At 51.2% G+C, this 19,847-nt stretch overlaps 1 protein-coding gene across 1 annotated transcript in view; it reads left to right on the forward strand.

The window, feature by feature from the left end:
* Positions 1-19,847, forward strand: part of LOC140428885 (glutamate-rich protein 6-like) — a 163,741-nt gene that overhangs the window by 31,961 nt on the left and 111,933 nt on the right. Inside the window, exon 6 of the mRNA XM_072515532.1 lies at positions 716-787. Coding sequence (XP_072371633.1) covers positions 716-787 — 72 coding nt within the window. The remainder of the gene's footprint in view (positions 1-715; positions 788-19,847) is intronic.

Genomic DNA, 19,847 nt, shown 5'->3' on the forward strand with positions numbered 1-19,847 from the left:
TTTAGATGTCCACATTTCTCAAGGTCCACAGTTCAGCCCTGTACAACGAGATGCTCCAAAATATAGTTTTGATTATTCGTTTCTAGATCTCTCTCCACTGTGATGAGCAATTCTTTATGCCTTGGTGACTGCATTCTTTGCAATTGCTATTCTCACTCTGATTTATTTACAGTAGTAACCATCTTCCGACAATTGCTTCTCAGGTACTTAAATTGTGCTATCTGTTCCAGCTGTTGACCTTTGACCTCTGGCTTCTTCTAATCTTCAGAATTTGTGGCTTCTTTACATTCATTTTCATTCTGTAGATTGAAGTTTACACCCTCAAGAAAACAGTATAAGTATTGAGCAATTAGCAGTCCACCTACTGGGAGAATTGGGGAGTATACCAAATTTAAAGACTTTCTCTTGCAAAGTGTGTGAAATTGTGGGCCAGCGTGATTGCTTTGACAGCTTAGATTTGAGAGGTGGGTGATAGGGCGGGTGTGGAAGCGAGATAGGTGGGAATTGGAGAGGCTGGTTATTAAGAGTCTGAGAGCTACGAAGAGACGATTAGGATCCATTTCTGATGCACAAGTGATGAAATGGAAGTAAAAGAGCAATGCATGGAATGCTTTTAAACTAAGGATGAAGAATTTTGTATATATAGATAGATATAGAGATTATACTCGGTCTCACTTTCTGTTTTCAACTTTTTCTACTGAATGATGAAATATAGGAAAGTAAATCAACAATTGACGAGAGTGACTTTGAAGACATTGTGACTAAATCGTCGTCTGAAGTTGAAGATGTAAGTAGATTTTATTATTGATTTATATTCGACACCTCATTTATGTCGTTGTAGTCTTTTTTCTTTCTAATCTGTTTCGGCTTATTTCCTCAGCTCCTTTTTTCTAACCAGTCCCAGGTTGTTTAATTTCTTTTTGAGAGACATTTTACAGTCATTGGACTGGGTTTCCGTCTCAGGTTCAGCAAGCGTGAGAAGGGGCAGTTCGTGACTTTGTTTTTGTAAAAATATTTTTATTAAGACATTTGTATAAACAGTAAATACAAACAAAAACAAGACCTTGGATCCAGATCTTCAGAGCACCCTACGTGCTCTCATCCCACGTACTCCCCGCATTGGAGATCTCTACTGCCTCCCGAAAATACATAAGGCCAACACACCAGGCCGCCCAATCGTTTCAGGCAATGGGACCTTGTGTGAGAACCTCTCTGGCTACATCGAGGGCATCTTGAAACCCATCGTACAAGGTACGCCCAGCTTCTGTCGCAACACGACAGACTTCCTACAGAAACTCAGCACCCATGGACCAGTTGAACCAGGAACATTCCTCGTCACAATGGACGTCTCGGCACTCTACACCAGCATCCCCCATGACGACGGCATTGCTGCAACAGCCTCAGTACTCAACACCGACAACTGCCAATCTCCAGACGCAATTCTGCAACTCAGCCGCTTCATTCTGGATCACAACGTCTTCACCTTCGACAACAAGTTCTTCATCTAGACGCACGGAACAGCCATGGGAACCAAATTCGCACCCCAATATGCCAACATCTTCATGCACAAGTTTGAACAGGACCTACTCACCGCACAGGACCTTCAACCGATGTTATACACCAGATACATCGATGACATTTTTTTCCTTTGGACCCACGGCGAAGAATCACTGAAACAACTACACGATGACATTAATAAGTTCCATCCAACCATCAGACTCACCATGGACTACTCTCCAAAATCAGTTGCATTCTTGGACACACTCGTCTCCATCAAGGACGGTCACCTCAGCACTTCGCTTTACCGCAAACCCACGGATAACCTCACGATGCTCCACTTCTCCAGCTTCCACCCTAAACACATTAAAGAAGCCATCTCCTATGGACAAGCGCTCCGTATACACAGGATCTGCTCAGACGAGGAGGAGCAATACAGACATCTACAAACGTTGAAAGATGCCCTCGTACGAACGGGATATGGCACTCGACTCATCGATCGACAGTTCCAACGCGCCACAGCGAAAAACCGGACCGACCTCCTCAGAAGACAAACATGGGACACAACCGACAGAATACCCTTCGTCGTCCAGTACTTCCCCGGAGCGGAGAAACTACGTCATCTTCTTCACAGCCTTCAACACGTCATTGATGACGATGACCATCTTGCCAAGGTCATCCCCACACCCCCACTACTTGCCTTCAAACAACCGCGCAACCTCAAACGAACCATTGTTTGCAGCAAACTACCCAGTTTTCAGAACAGTGACCACGACACCACACAACCCTGCCATGGCAATCTCTGCAAGACGTGCCAGATCATCGACATGGATACCACTATTACACGTGAGAACACCACCCACAAGGTACGCGGTACATACTCGTGCGACTCGGCCAACGTTGTCTACCTCATACGCTGCAGGAAAGGATGTCCCGAAGCGTGGTACATTGGCGAGACCATGCAGACGCTGCGACAACGAATGAACGGACATCGCGCAACAATCACCAGGCAGGAATGTTCCCTTCCAGTCGGGGAACACTTCAGCAGTCAAGGGCATTCAGCCTCTGATCTCCGGGTAAGCGTTCTCCAAGGCGCCCTTCAGGACGCGCGACAACGCAGAATCGCCGAGCAGAATCTTATAGCCAAGTTCCGCACACATGAGTGCGGCCTCAACCGGGACCTGGGATTCATGTCGCATTACAGTCATCCCCCACCATCTGGCCTGCGAAATCCTACCAACTGTCCTGGCTTGACACAATTCACACCTCTTTAACCTGGGGTTACCCCATCTCTGGATCTGTAAAGATTTAATCACCTGCTAATGGTCGCATTCCAAGCATTGTTTGGCATCTTTGAATTTGTCTATATATGTGTTTCTGGAACATACCTCTTCATTCACCTGAGGAAGGAGCAGCGCTCTGAAAGCTAGTGACATCGAAACAAACCTGTTGGACTTTAACCTGGTGTTGGAAGACTTCATACTGTGCTCACCCCAGTCCAACGCCGGCATCTCCACATCAAACAAAAACAAGAACACGAACAATCAGGAACATCATAATAAATAACTAACTAATCAACCCCCCAAACCATTCCCCTCCTCCTGTCCTGCCCACACCCGCCCTATCACCCACCTCTCAAATCTAAGCTGTCAAAGCAATCACGTTGGCCCACAATTTCACACACTTTGCAAGTTCCATTATCTCCCACCCCTTTCCCCTCTACCTACTGGCACCTCAATCCTCCTTGAAGAAGTCAATGAATGGCTTCCACGTCTGGGCAAACCCATCGACCGATCCTCTCAAGACGATAGTTTTGTGAGCGCCACGAAGAGTCCAGCATGAGTTTTAAGGATACAAAGTAATAACATTTATTTACAATAACATATATATATATATATGTATATATATAATATATATAACAGCAGCAGCAACTTCCCTTGCTGCACACTCCTTCCTGCTGGTTCCAAACTGCCAGCTTTATTTATACTTGGAGTTTACTAATGGTTTCTCCGCGCCCCTCATTGGGGAAGCTCATACTCCCACAGGATTGTGGGATTGTCATTAGTCCCCAGCCAATGGTAAGCAGGCAGGTTATAACATCCCTCCCCCCCAAAGTCCAAGGAATCCACCGAAGACCCTGGCGAAGGAGGGCGTCAGACTCGTTTTGCCGCAGGCCGGACACCATTTTCACGTGGCGCTGGATCAGGTGGCGTGTAACGAGACGGAGACCGGCGCTTCCGTGATGAACGGCGTAACGGTTGTACATCCACGGCCCGTGGACCCGAGGATTCCCTCTCTGATGCGTCCTGTGTCTCCATCTCGGAGTCAGAGTCTGCTGCCTCCGTCATGTCAGCGTCTCTATCTCCATTCGGTTCTGTAACGACCTGCGCAGGCTTTGAGTGAGGCACCAGTGGAAGATTGTGAGGACTACCTTCCCTTGTCTCTGGTCTCTGCGGCTGTAGAAAAGAGCTCCGGGGGCGGGGAATCTTTGGAGGGGATAGTCTTCTGGACCGAACGTGGTCTACATGTTTGCGCTGGAGACGACCCTGGGCTTGCACCTGGTAAGATATAGGGCCTGTTTGGCGAAAGAGTATGCCAGGAACCCACTGGGCACCACCAGCAAAATTCCGAACGAACACTGGGTCACCGGGCGCAAACTGCCGAATCGGCCGTGCCGAGAAAATCCCTGTCCCTGCCGTTCTTGTGTGCGGCGGGCGTACTATTGCGCCAAGTCCGGGAAAACCATACTAAGACGGGAGCGAAGTCTCCTGCCCATTAGGAGTTCTGCGGGAGCTACCCCAGTCACCGCATGGGGGTGGTCCTATACGTAAACAAAAAGCGAGCCAGTTTCGTGTCCATTGATCCGGAAGACTGCTTCTTTAGGCCTCTTTTGAATGTCTGCACTGCGCGCTCTGCTAACCCATTTGAAGCCGGGTGGTAAGGGGCACTGCGAATATGGCGTATGCCGTTCATCTTTATGAACCTCGCAAACTCCTCACTCGTGAATGGAGTGCCATTATCCGTGACCAGCACCTCGGGGAGGCCATGCGTACTAAAAGACAAACGCATTTTTTCAATTGTTGCGCAGGACGTTGTCCCCTGCATCTTATGCACCTCTAGCCATTTAGACTGGGCGTCGATTAATAGAAGGAACATGGATCCTTGAAAAGGGCCGGCGAAATCTGCATGCAAGCGTGCCCAAGGCCGCCCTGGTCATTCCCAGTGATGTAGGGGCGCGGCCGGCTGAAGCTTCTGATTCTCCTGGCAAATGGAGCAGTTTTGGGCCACCTTCTCAATGTCGGTGTCGAGGCCTGGCCACCAGACATAACTCCGGGCCAACATTTTCATTTTGGTCACATCTGTTAATCCATTGTGCTATGCACGCGTGGGTTCGAATCCCATCCTCGTCGCCAGTTTTGTGAGGGCCACGAAGAATTCTGCACGAGTTTTAAGGATACAAAGTAATAACATTTATTTACAATAACATATATATATTATATATATAACAGCAGGAGCAACTTCCCTTGCTGCACACTCCTTCCTGCTGGTTCCAAACTGGCTAGCTTTATTTATACTTGGAGTTTACTAATGGTTTCTCCGCCCCCCTCATTGGGGAAGCTCATACTCCCACAGGATTGTGGGATTGTCATTAGTCCCCAACCAATGGTAAGCAGGCAGGTTATAACAGATAGGAACTCTGCCAGGTCGCTCACCCACACCTCCAGTTTTGGTGGCTCCGGGTCCCCCCACCTAATCAAAATCCGTCTTCAGACTATCTGGGAGGCAAAGCCCAGCACATCGACCTCTCTCACCCCCTGGACTCCTGGGTCTTCCGACACACCGAATATCGCCACTTCTGGCCTCGGGACCACCTTCACCATCCGCACCTCGGACATCATGTCCGCAAACCCCTGCCAGAATCGCTTCAGTTTCGGACATGCCCAGAACATGTGAACATGGCAACGGGCCTCCCCGAGCATCGCGCACATCATCCTCTGCCCCCTCGAAAAACCTACTCATTCTGGCCATTGTCATGTGCGTCCTATGAACTACCTTGAACTGGATAAGGCTGAACCTCGCACACAACAAGGATGCATTCACCCTCCTCAGAGTCCCCTCCCACAACCCAGCCTCCAATTTCTCCCCCAGTTCCTCCTCTCATTTCCCTTTACCACCTCCTATCAGGGCTCCCTCCAATATAAGCTCTTTATACATCTCGGACACCTTACTCTTACCCACTCCTTCCCTCGGTTGCACCTTATGCTGTAATCCAAAGGCAGCAAACTGGGAAAGGACGGCACCTGCTTCCCCACAAAGTCTCGAACCTGTCGGTATCTAAACCAGTTCCCGTTGGGCAGCTCTTATTCCTCTACCAGGTCCTCTATGCATGCAAAGCTGGCCCCCAAACTGCTCGATCCCTGTCCGTCGCCATCATAGCATCCAGCACCCCCCATCCTCATGCAAACCTGTGATTGTCGCAAATCGGTGCCCACATCGAGGCACCTTCCAACCTCAGATGCTGCCGCCACCGCCCCCCATACCATCAGGGCTGCCACTAGGCTTGTGGAGAATCTAGCCAGCACACATGGCAGAGGTGATGTCAACAATGCCCCTAAACTCGTTCCACTGCACAAGGCCACCTCCATCTGCCCCCACATCGACCCCTCCCCCACTACCCACTTCCTAACCATGGCTATATTAGCTGCCCAATAATAATTAATTAGTTTGGCAAGGCCAGCCTGTTCCCCCACCCTTCGCCCCCAACAGCACCTTCTTCGCCTGAGGGGTTTCCCCCGCCCACACAAACCCCAAAATCAAAGCATTGACTTTCTTAAAAAATGATTTTAGGGCGCAGATCGGGAGGTTCTGAGAGACAAACAAGAGCCTCGGCTGCACCGTCATTTTTACTGTTGTCACATGAGTGTCCCTTTAAGAAAGGTTTGGTCTTACCACATGACCTGTAGCACAGCTTCAATGATATCACTTGTGGGTGGAGCTGGGCTGTGGCTGTCAGGTGAGAGGAGGTTTAGTGTTTGGGTTTCAGTTTTGGTTTGTTGCTTTGGACCGCAGAAGAGAAGCAGTGTTTCCCTGTTTCCATTTTAAAGTTGTTCTCGGAAACTGAAAGCACATGGGTGTGGCAAACTGCCTTGGTAATTTTAACGATAGAGTTGTTTTCCGGAAGGAATTTTAATTCTGCTGGTTGGGGCTGGATCTCAGGGAAAGGACCAGTTCTATTCAAGTGAGATTACAGTGTGCTGGGCCATGCCTCAACGCTCTAAGCGCCATTGCCAGTGGGTCTATTGCCAAGGCAAAAAGCAACAAGGAGTGTTACACGAGGCCTAATAGCGATATCGGATGGTAGGACCAACACTGCCACGGATCTTTATCTTTCTTCAGTATTAGGGATATGGACTCCTGCGATAATGTAGGTGGGGTTTCCCGTTTTCTCTCACCTCATTATATGCCCTCACCAGCAGAGGCCCCAGACCCCCCCCAAACTTCTTATAAAATTCCACAGTTTCTGACTTTGCTAACCGAAACCTCTCATCTCCTTCCCATTCCCACCATATTTCTATCCCCGAAGGATATTTGGGGTGGGGGGGTGGTGGCTAGATTCAGATCTGCCACTTCCCTAGGCAATCTCGGAGAAATGTGGGTCACAAGCGGGCTGATTAGAAGGCCTGCCTCAGTTCTGGAACATCACTCAGCTCTCCAGAGTCATATACCCCTTAATCCTCACCCCCACTCATTTCCCGTGTCCTCGCTATGGTCTCCCATAGCTCATACCTTCTTTTCATCATGACCGTCATACTCTATTACTCCTCACACCCTCTCCATTCACCCTAAAAACCTCTACGCCAACTCTATGTACCCCTCATACCCATGTCCCCTCCATGCACACCCATGTGTCCTCAACACCACTGATCCAGTATTCACTATATACAGACCTTAGAGCCATTAATAACAATGGGAAATCCTTAAAATGGATTTTTAGAAAAATGTAACCGCCCACAATCTAATAAAACTTCTATCAGCAGCCTTGCACGTGAGTGTCTCCAAATAAATAGAATAACTTGTGTCATTCATTTCTGAATTAAAACATCTTATCAACTAAAATAAAAGCAAAATACCGCAGATGCTGGAAATCTGATATAAAAGCAGAAAGTGCTGGATGAACTCAGCAGGTCTGGCAGCATCTGTGGAGAGAGAAACAGTGTTAACATTTCGAGGCTGAACAACTTTGTTCTCCTCTTAACCCATTCTGCTATTTATCGTTTATGTTAGTCCTTAATGTTACGATTAACACCCCCTTTGTCTTGTGTCCATGACAGCTTTGTCAGAGGACTTCCGGTGGCAGTATGTTGTGAATGGTCGCACACAGGGCAGCTCCTGCTTGAAGGCATAGAAGAGAGCTCTTTTTACCTGAAATTGGGTGTAACTTCGACGGAAAAGTGTAACTGAAGATCGGAGGAGACGTTCCCCCTGGGAGTGGTATGTCTGCTGTTATCAAACCCGGCAGAAGAAGGTGAAGGACTTAGCCAAGGAGTTGGAAGGGACCTATGACGCAGTGGAAGGATGGCGGAGGGGAAGGGCTTGTGCAAGTAGCAAAGCCTCAGATGGAACAGTTGATGGACAACATCAAGGAAGAGTTCCACCAGCAGAGGAAGGAGATGCAGGAGGATTGCTCGAAGACCGTCAAAGGGGCTGTGGCAACCCTGAAAGGCTCGATGGAGAGGATGGGAAAATGCTTGGAGACACAGGGGTCGCAGAGCAGAGAGATTGAGAGCGTGATGTTGGACCAGAGCGATCGGATGGCAGCATTGGAGGTGGAGGTGGAAATGGGGCTCTTAGGAGACCTTTGCAAGATGTTGAGAGCAAAGGTGGAGGAGTAGGAAAAGGCAGAATCTGCAGATAGTTGGCCTGCCTGGAGGAGTGGAAGGTGCGAGTGCCACGAGGTACGCTTAGAGGATGCTGGCGGGGCTGGTGACAGAGGGGGTGCTGGACAAGGCCCCTGAGGTGGACAGAGCACACACGTTTCTCAGGCAGAAGCCTAGAGCGGGGGAGCCACCGCGGCAGTGATCGTGAGGCTCCACAAGTTCGTGGACAAGGAGAAGATTCTGCAGTGAGGCCAGGGAGAAGCGCAACTGCGAATGGAAGGGGTACAAGGTCCGAAAATATCAGGGCATTGGAGCTGAGTTGGCGAAATGGAGTGCGGGAGTCAAGACGGCAAAGGCAGTGCTGTATCGACAGCGGATCAGGTTTGGGGTGCTCTACCCGACGAACCTATGGGTGACTAATGAAGGCCGGGAATATAATACCCCAGAAGCAGCCAATGATTTTACCAAGGAGCATTAACTGGGGGGAGAACTGAACAATTTTGGGCAACGGAGGTGCTGGCTCTTTGAAGTAACTGAGAATACGGGTAGAGTGGGGATTGGAGGGAGGGTTTTTTTTTGTTTCCTTCAATGTGGAGGGTTTTTTCTTCTTTTTACTGTCGGGCCGATAAAGGGTAACGGGTGAAAGGTTTGTAAGGGGACGGCTGTCCCCATCCCCCTCCTGCTGCCTGGGGCTGCGTTTTCTTTTTCTGTTTGTTCTTGAAGAAGGTGACCTGTGGTTCGAGATGAGTCTTTGTTTGGATGAGGGGGGGGGAGATCAGCAGGGAGCCTTCTTCACAGAGCAGACAGATGAGGGTGGGGGAGGGGTGTGGGGGGGGGGGGGGGGCTGTCAGAAGGAGGAGCCTTTGGGCAGGAATTGCCACGCTGGCAGGCAATGCTGGTGAATGGAAGTGAGGTGGGAGAGAAGGCTGAGAGAGGTGGCCGTCAGGAGGAGAGGGGGAGGATGTGGGCAGGGGAGGGTGACGTGACGAGGCGAGGTTGGAAAAGAAACATGGTCAGGGGAAGAGAAGGGGGCCATCTTGAGTGAGCCAGGTACAGGGTGAAACTAATGTGGGTAGAGTCAAAAGGGGAGGATGGCAGACAGTAGAGGGGAATGGAGGCGTAAGCTCCCGGTAAGGCTGATGACGTGGAACGTGCGAGGGCTCAATGGAACAGTCAAAAGATTCCGGGTCTTCGGGCACCTTAGGAGCTTGAAAGCAGAAGTGGTCTTTCTGCAGGAGAAACACCTCCGCGTGAAGGACCAGGTTAGGCTAAGGAAGGGGTGGATGAGCCAAGTTTTCCACTCGGGGTTCGAATCAAAGTCGCGAGGAGTGGCAATTTTAATGAGTACGAAAATGGGGTTTATTGGCGAAGGAAGTGAGGGATCTGGATGGGAGATATGTGATTGTGAGTGGGATATTAGACGGGACGCCGGTGGTTCTGGTGAATGTGTATGCACCGAATTGGGACGATGTAGGTTTTATGAGGAGGTTGCTGGCAGCAATCCCGAACTTGGCCACGCACCAGTTGATCATGGGAGGAGATTTTAATTGTGTCCTAGAGCTGAGGGTACATAGGTGTCCTAGAGCTCCTGTACTACAGATACGGGGGTAGATCCCTGCCTGCTGGCTCCGCCCAGTAGGCGGAGTATAAATGTGTGTGCTCACCGAGCTGCTGCCATTTCGGTAGCAGCTGCAGGAGGCAACACATCTCTGCTTAATAAAGCCTCGATTACTCTCTATTCTCGTCTCGTCGTAATTGATAGTGCAATAATTTATTAAGCAGAGATATTACAGCGATGGAACTACGCATCAAGCCAGATCGACTACAGCTGCACCCTCAAGCAGACAACGCCACGTTGGCCTTCGACCATTGGCTAGCTTGCTTTGAAGCCTACATCGGATCAGCGACAGAACAACCCTCAGAAGCACAGAAACTCCAGATCCTGTACTCACGGGTGAGCACAGGGAACGACATCCGGCCGATCAACAAACCCTACGCCAGGCACCTCCTGCCCACACGGCAACAATTCCCCGGTGAGTCACTAGACGTTTTCTGGCGTGTCCTGCACATCCTGGCGAGGAACTGCAATTGCCAGGCAGTTTCGGCCGTTGAACATACTGAATTCTTAATCAGGGATGCTTTCGTTACGGGCATGCATCCGCCAGCGCCTCCTAGAAGGGGGTACGCTCGACCTCGCGGCGACCAAGCAACTCGCGAGCTCACTCACGGTAGCCTCCCGTAATGTACAATCCCTCAGGGACATCGTGGGCCCCACCAACGGCTGTCCCCAGCCAACTCCAAGCCTGTGCCGCGCGGCAGCCAGCCAACCCCGGGGGGCCCCAAGTGCTATTTCTGCGGGCAGACAAAGCACCCCCGCCAGCGCTGCCCGGCGCGGAGCGCAATCTGCAAGGACTGCGGGAAGAAGTGACATTTCGCAGCGGTGTGCCAGGCCCGGTCGATCGCCACTGTAACCAGCCCCACTGTTCCTGCAACCCCACGTGCGACCCGTGGCCGCCGCCATTTTCGTCCCCGCAGCCCACGTGCGGCCCATGGGCGCGCCATCTTTCCCCCCATCAGACCTCGTGCGGCCCGTGTGCGCCGCCATCTTTAACGCCGCCCGCCATGTGTGCTCCGTGGGCGCTGATATCTTCGGCGCCATTTTGGACGGCGTCTCAGGACCCCTGCTCGTCGGGCACCTCACCTGGCCGCTCATCCCCCGCCACCGCCGCCGACCAGCCCACCAACACCAGCCGCAGCTTGCCTCCATCACGCTCGACCAGTCCCGGCCACACAACCTCGGAACCGCGACGACGACGGTGAAAGTCGATGGCCACAAGACACCATGTCTTCTCGACTCCGGGAGCACGGAGAGCTTTATCCACCCCTCTACGGTAAGGCGCTGCTCCCTAGCGGTACACCCCGTTGCCCAGAGAATCTCCCTGGCCTCCGGATCCCACTCCGTGGAAATCCGGGGGTACTGCATCACCACTCTCACCGTCCAGGGCGTAGAGTTCAGCAACTTCCGGCTCTACGTCCTCCCCAACCTCTGCGCTGCCTTGCTACTCGGCCTCGACCTCCAGTGCAACCTCCAAAGTCTAACTCTAAAATTCGGTGGACCCCTACCACCTCTCACCTTATGCGGCCTCACGACCCTTAAGCTCGACCCACCTTCCCTGTTTGCAAACCTCACCCTGGATTGCAAACCCGTCGCCACCAGGAGCAGACGGTACAGTGCCCAGGACAGGACCTTCATCAGGTCGGAGGTACAGTGGCTACTGCGGGAAGACATCATTGAAGCCAGCAAAAGCCCCTGGAGAGCCCAAGTGGTAGTTGTAAAGATTGGAAAGAAACACATGATGGTTGTTGACTACAGTCAGACCATCAATCGGTACACGCAGCCCGATGCGTACCCCCTCCCACGCATATCTGATATGGTCAATCAGATTGCACAGTACCAGGTCTTCTCTACAGTGGACCTGAAATCTGCCTACCACCAGCTCCCATACACTGCGTTCGAAGCAGACAGCCGCCTTTACCACTTCCTTAGGGTTCCTTTCGGCGTCACTAATGGGGTCTCGGTCTTCCAACAGGCGATGGTCCGAATGGTTGACCGGTACGGACTGCGGGCCACCTTCCCGTACCTAGATAACGTCACCATCTGTGGCCACGACCAGCAGGACCACAATGCTAACCTTTCCAAATTTCTCCACACCGCCAAACTCCTGAACCTCATGTATAACAAGGAGAAGTGCGTGTTCAGCACCAACCACTTAGCCATCCTTGGCTATGTTGTGGAAAATGGAGTTCTAGGACCCGACCCCGACCGCAAGCGCCCCCTCATGGAACTCCCCCTCCCCCACTGCCCCAAGGCCCTCAAATGATGCCTGGGGTTCTTCTCCTATTATGCCCAGTGGGTCCCTAACTATGCGGACAAGGCCCGCCCACTCATCCATTCCACAGTTTTCCCCCTGACGGCTGAGGCCCACCCGGCCTTCAACCGTATCAAGGCTGACATCGCGATGCACACGGTCGCGAGACCCTCCCCTTTCAGGTCGAGAGCGATGCATCAGACATCGCTCTGGCCGCCATCCTCAACCGGGCAGGCAGACCCATGGCATTCTTTTCCCGCACCCTCCATGCCTCCGAAATCCGCCACTCCTCTGTCGAAAAGGAGGCCCAAGCCATCGTAGAAGCTGTGCGGCATTGGAGGCATTACCTGGCCGGCAGGAGATTCACTCTCCTCACTGACCAACGGTCGGTTGCCTTCATGTTCAACAACACACAGCGGGGCAAGATCAAAAACGATAAAATCTTGAGGTGGAGGATCGAGCTCTCCACCTACAATTACGAGATTTTGTATCGCCCGGGAAGCTCAATGAGCCCCCCCGATGCCCTATCCCGAGGTACATGTGCCAGCGCACAAGTGGACTGACTCCGGGCCCTACACGATGGTCTCTGTCACCCAGGGGGTCACCCGATTCTTTCACTTCATCAAGGCCCGCAACCTACTCCATTGCGGAAGTCAGGACGGTCACCAAAGACTGCCAGGTCTGCGCGGCATGCAAACCGCACTTCTACCGGCCAGACCGTGCGCACGTGGTGAAGGCCTCCCGTCCCTTTGAACGCCTCAGCATGGACTTCAAAGGGCCCCTCCCCTCCTCCGACTGAAACACGTACTTCCTGAACGTGGTCGATGAATACTCCAGATTCTCCTTCGCCATCCCATGCACCGAAATGATGTCTGCCACAGTCATCAAAGCCCTCAATAGCATCTTCACCCTGTTCGGTTTCCCCGCTTACGTCCACAGCGACCGGGGATCCTCCTTTATGAGTGATGAGATGCGTCAGTTCCTGCTCAGCAAGGGCATTGCCTCGACCAGCTACAACCCCCGGGAAACGGGCAGGTGGAGAGGGAGAACGGGACAGTCTGGAAGGCCGTCCTGCTGGCCCTACGGTCTAAAAATCTCTCGGCCTCCCGGTGGCAGGAGGTCCTCCCCGACGCCCTCCACTCCATCCGGTCGCTACTTTGCACTGCGACTAATGAAACCCACCATGAACGTCTCCTTGCCTTCCCCAGGAAGTCCACCTCTGGGGTTTCGCTCCCAACATGGCTGGCAGCTCCAGGACCCGTCCTCCTCTGTAAGCACGTGCGGCTCCACAAGGCGGACCCGTTGGTCGAAAGGGTACAGCTGCTGCATACGAACCAGCAGTACGCCTACGTGGCGTACCCCGAAGGCCGCCAAGACATAGTCTCCCTCAGGGACCTGGCACCAGCTGGTTCCCCACCCCCCCCCTCCGATTGCCCCGGCGCCACCCATCCTCCTCGAACGCACCTCACTACAGCTCCCGCTCCAGGACGATCCGTCCTCCCAATGGTTTCACCCGGGGATGAAGATGAGGACAACACGCTCCCGGAGTCACAGGCGACCAAGCCGGCGCCTGCATCACCACCGGGACTGCGGCGCTCACAACGGAGGATCAAGGCACCCGACCGGCTAAATTTGTGAACTTCCACCAAACTGTACACTTTAAAAATGCTCACATACCATGTAAATAGTTTTCCACCCCCCCGCTGGACTCTTTTTTTAACAGAGGGTGAATGTGGTAGTCATACGTATTAGAGGTAATACGGTAATGCTCCTGTACTACAAGTACAGGGGTAGATCCCTGCCTGCTGGCTCCGCCCAGTAGGCGGAGTATAAATGTGTGTGCTCACCGAGCTGCTGCCATTTCGGTAGCAGCTGCAGGAGGCAACACATCTCTACTTAATAAAGCCTCGATTACTCTAATCTCGTCTCGTCATAATTGATAGTGCATCAGAGGGGGATGTAGAAGGGTTTAGGAGTTGCACTGCTGATTAACTGATTAAGGAGAATATCACAGCTGTACTGCGGGAGGACACCTCAGAGGGCTCATGCAGCGTGGCAATATGGGTAGAGCTCAAGAATAAGAATATGCAGTCACAATGTTGGGGTTTCCTACAGGCCTGCCAACAGTCAGCAGGAGATAGAAGAGCAGATATGTCGGCAGATTTTGGAAAGGTGTAAAAGCAACAGGGTTGTTGTGATGGGTGATTTTAACTTCCCCTATATTGACTGGAACTCACTTAAGTGCTCGGGGCTTGGATGGGGCAGAATTTGTAAGGAACGTTCAGGAATGTTTTTTGAAACAATATGTTAATAATCAACTAGGGCAGGGGCCATACTGGCCCTGGTATTGGGGAATGAGCTCGGCCAGGTGGTTGAAGTTTCAGTAGGGAAGTATTTTGGGAATAGTGACCATAATTCAGTAAGTTTTAAGGTACTGTTGGATGAAGATAAGAGTCGTCCTCGGGTGAAGGTGCTAAACTGGGGGAAGGCTAATTATAACAATATTAGGCAGAAACTGAAGAATCTAGATTGGGGCGGATGTTTGAGGGTAAATCGATATCTGGCATGTGGGAGGCTTTCAAATGTTAGTTGATAAGAATTCAGAACCAGCATGTTCCTGTTAGAAAAAAGGATAAGTATGGCGAGTTTCAGGAACCTTGGATAACCTAGGGCAGCACGGTAGCATAGTGGTTAGCACAATTGTTTCACAGCTCCAGGGTCCCAGGTTCGATTCCCGGCTTGGGTCACTGTCTGCGTGGAGTCTGCACGTTCTCCCCGTGTGTGCGTGGGTTTCCTCCGGGTGCTCCGGTTTCCTCCCACAGTCGAAAGATGCGCAGGTTAGGAGGATTGGCGATGATAAATTGCCCTTAGTGTCTAAAAAGGTTAGGTGGGGTTGCTGGGTTACGGGGATAGGGTGGATGTGTGGGCTTAAGCGGGGTGCACTTTCCTAAGGGCCGGTGCAGACTCGATGGGCGAAATGGCCTCCTTCTGCACTGTAAATTCTATGATAATGAGGGATATCATGAGCCTAGTCAAAAAGAAAACGGAAGCATAAGAAGGCTGAGAACAGACAAAACCTGTGAGGAATAACAGGAAAGTAGGAAGAAACTTAGGCAAGGAGTCAGGGGTCACAATGTAGGGGGTCACAGAAAAGTCATTGGCAAACAGCATTAAGGAAAATGACAAGGTTTTTTATACAGATAAAAAGAGCAAGAGGGTAGCCAGGGAAAGGGTTGGACCACTTAAGGAATGGGAGGGAATCTATGCGTGGAGCCAGCGGAAATGGGCGAGGTACTAAATGAGTATTTGGCATCAGTATTCACCAAAGAGAAGCACTTGCTGGATGGTGAGTTGGGGGAAGTGTATGTAGATAGTCTGGGTCACATAGAGATAAAAACGTAGAAGGCGTTGGGCGTCTTGAAAAACATTAAGGTAGATAAGCCCCCAGGGCCTGATGGGATCTACCCCAGAATGGTGGGGGAAGTTAGGGAGGTAATTGCTGGGACCTTGATAGAAATCTTTGTATCCCCATTGGCTACAGGTGAGATTCCAGAACTGGAGAATAGCTAATATTGTTCCTTTTTTTAAGAAGGGTAGCAAGGTTAATCCAGGAAATTACAGGTCGATGAGCCTTATGTCAGTGGTAGGGAAATTATTACAGAGGATTCTTTGAGACAGGATTTACTCCCATTTAAAAGCAAGTGGGCAGCATGGTAGCATAGTGGTTAGCACAGTTACTTCACAGCTCTAGGGTCCCAGGTTCGATTCCCGGCTGGGTCACTGTCTGTGCGGAGTCTGCACGTTCTCCCCCTGTCTGCATGGGTTTCCTTCTGGTGCTCCGGTTTCCTCCCACAGTCCGAAGATGTGCAGGTTAGGTGGATTGGCGTGCTAAATTGCCCTTAGTGTCCAAAAAGGTTAAGTGGGGCTTACGGGGATAGGGTCGATACTTGGGCTTGAGTAGAGTGTCCTTTGTAAGGGCCGGTGCAGACTCGATGGGCCGAATGGCCTCCTTCTGCACTGTAAATTCTATGATAAATGGATGTATAAGCAAGAGACAGCATGGTCTTGTGAAGGAGAGGTTATTTCTCACTAACTTGATTGGATTTTTCGAGGAAGTGACGAAGATGATTGATGAAGGTCGGGTGGTGGATGTCGTCTACATGGGCTTCAGTAAGGCTTTTGACAAGGTCCCTCATGGCAGACTGGTACAGAACGTGAAGTCACATGGGATCAGAGGTCAGCTGGCAAGATGGATACAGAACTGGCTCAGTCATAAATGACAGAGGGTAGCAGTGGAAGGATGCTTTTCTGATTGGAGGGCTGTGACTGGTGGTGTTCTGCAGGGATCAGTGCTGGGATCTTTGCTGTTCATAGTATATATAAATGATTTGGAGGAAAATGTAACTGGTCTGATTAGTAAGTTTGCAGACGGCACAAAGGTTGGTGGAATTGCGGATAGCGATGAGGACTGTCAGAGGATACAGCAGGATATAGATTGGTTGGAGACTTTGGCGAAGAGATGGTAGATGGAGTTTAATCCGGACAAATATGAGGTAATGCATTTTGGAAGGTCTAATACAGGTGGGAAATATACAGTAAATGGCAGAACCCTTCAGGGTATTTACTGGCAGAGCGATCTGCGTGTACAGGTCCACAGGTCACTGAAAGTGGCAACACAGGTGGAGATGGTAGTCAAGAAGGCGTACGGCATGCTTGCCTTAATCGGCCGGGGCATTGTTGTATAAAAATTGGCAAGTCATACTGCAACTGTATAGAACCTTAGTTCGGCCACACTTAGTGTTCTGGTCGCCACACTACCAGTAGGATTTGGAGTGGATACTGAAGAGGTTTACCAAGATGTTGCCTGGTATGGAGGGCATTAGCATTAGGAGAGGTTGGATAAACTCGGTTTCGGAGGTTGCGGGGCGACCTGGTAGAAGTTTACAAAATTATGAGGGGCATGGACAGAGTAAATAGAAGCTTTTTCCTCGAGTGGAAGTCATTTACTTGGGGACAGGTTTAAGGTGCGAGGGGCAAAGTTTACAGGAGATGTGCGAAGGAAGTTATTTTTACACAGAGGGTAGTGGGTGCCTGGAACTCATTGCCGGAGGAGGTGGTGGAAGCAGATACGATAGTGACATTTACTTTTTTCAAAAATGTATTTTATTGCAGACATGTAACAAAACAGGTTACAGCGAATAAACACCCCGGGAAACATACTTCCCAACAATCAACTATACAGTCTGTACAGAGTTTTCCCCTTTTTCACCCCCCCTCTCCCATGATGAACAGCCCCTCGAACACGGTCACAAACATCCTCCACCTTTCCCCAAACCCCCCTGAAGAACCCCTTAACTCATACTCTATCTCCTTTAATCACAGGTCACCCAGCCATGCTGCTACCCCCGGTGGCGATGCCGACCGCCACTCTAGCAAAGTTCGCCGCCACGCAGTCAGAGAGGCGAAGGCCACAATATCGGCTTCCCTCCTCTCTCATGAGCTCCGGCTTCTCTGAGACTCCAAATATCGCCACCATAAGGTCCGGGTCCACCTCCTCCACCACTATCCTGGCTAAGATGGCAAACACACCCACCCAGAATCTTCCCAATTTTTCACAACCCCAAAACATGTGCGCGTGATTCGCTGGCCCCCGCCCACACATCTCACACTCATCTGCTACCTCTTGAAAAAACCCACTCATTCTCGCCTGAGTCATATGCACCCTGTGCACCACCTTAAACTGTATCAGACTCATCCTTGCACAACAGGAGGTCCCTACGCAGTGCCTCACTCCATGCTCCCCAATTGATCCCACTCCCAATTCCGCTTCCCATTTCTCCTTGATCTTCACCACCCGCTCACCTCCCTGCTTCCCCAACTACTTGTATATATCCCCAATTCTCCCCTCCCCTTCCACATCCGGAAACAGAAGTCGTTCCAGCAGGGTGTATCCCGGCAACCTACGGAAGCCCCTCCAGACTTTTTGTGCAAAGTCCCTAACCTGCAGGTACCTGAACTCACTCCCCTTCGTCAGCTCTACCCTCTCCCTTAGCTCCTCCAGACTGGCGAACCCTTCCTCCAAATACAGATCCCTCACCTTGACCAGTCCCACTTCCCCCCACCTCCTGTATACACTATCCATCCCCCCGGCTCAAACCCATGATTCTCGCACAGCGGCGTTAGCACCGACATCCCTTCCACCCTAAAATGCCTCCGCAGCTGATTCCATATCTTCACTGTGGACTGCACCACCGGGCTCCCTGAATACCTACTCGGAGCTATTGGCAATGCTGCCGTCACCATAGCCCTCTAACTAGACCCCGTACAAGATTCCTTCTCCATCCTAACCCACTTTACCCCTTCTCCTTCCCACCACCGCCGCACCTTGTCCACATTCACCGCCCAATAATAATGAAGCAAGTTCGGCAATGCCAACCCCCCCTGCTGCCTCTGCCTCTGTAGCAAGGCCCTCCCCACCCTCGACACCTTCCCTGCCCATACAAAGTCAGAAATGACATGTCCACTTTCCGAAAAAAGGCCTTTGGTATAAAGATCGGGAGAGCCTGAAACATAAACAAGAACCTCACCATTTGGACCCTCCCCGCCAACGTTAAGTGCAGTGTATCCCCACCTCTTAAGATCCTACCTAGCCTCCTCCACCAGCTTCATTAAGTTCCACTTATGGAGCCCCGTCCATTCCCTCGCTACCTGAATCCCCAAATACCTAAACCTATCATAAAAGCAAATTACTGTGAATGCTGGAATTTGAAACCAAAGAGAAAATGCTGGAAAATCTCAGCAGGTTTGGCAGCATCTGTGGGGAGAGAAAGCAACTTTGACAAAGGGTCATTGGACTCGAAACGTGAACTCTTTTCTCTCCCTACAAATGCTGCCAGACCTGCTGAGATTTTCCTGCATTTTCTCTAAGGTACCTAAACCTATCCCTCACTAGCATAAATGGCATCCCCCCTAAATTAGCCCACTGTGCCAGCTCATTCACCGGGAATACCTCCCTTTTCCTGACCTTCAGCTTGTAGCCCGAGAACCCTCACACTCCCCAGCAGGTCCATAATCCTTCCCATACTTCCAACGGATCCGAAACATACAGCAAGAGATCATCGGCATAGAGCAACACATGATGCTCCATCTGTCCTCTCATAATCCCGCCACTCCGCCAACCCCTGAGAGCCATTGCCAATGGCTGTATGGCCAGCGCAAACAGCAGCGGCGACAGCGGGCACCCCTGCCTCGTACCCCTGTGTAAGTCAAAGCTTTGTGAGTTCATATCATTCGTCCTCACTCTCGCTCTTGGCGCCACATACAGCAACCGCACCCATGCCACAAATCTCGGCCCAAACCCAAACCTTCCCAAAACTTCGAACAAGTACCGCCACTCTACCCGATCAAATGCTTTCTCTGCGTCCATGGACACCACCACCTCCGGTATCAGAGCCCTCGATATATTCATCACCACATTCAACAGCTGTCTTATATTACTCGCGAGCTGCCTGCCCTTCACGAAGCCTGTTTGACCTGCCACCACCTCCGGGACACAATCCTCCATCCTCCCGCCAACAACTTAGCCAATACTTTCACATCCGTG

This window comes from Scyliorhinus torazame, chromosome 8 (assembly GCF_047496885.1).
Source record: "Scyliorhinus torazame isolate Kashiwa2021f chromosome 8, sScyTor2.1, whole genome shotgun sequence".
Lineage (NCBI taxonomy): Eukaryota > Metazoa > Chordata > Chondrichthyes > Carcharhiniformes > Scyliorhinidae > Scyliorhinus > Scyliorhinus torazame.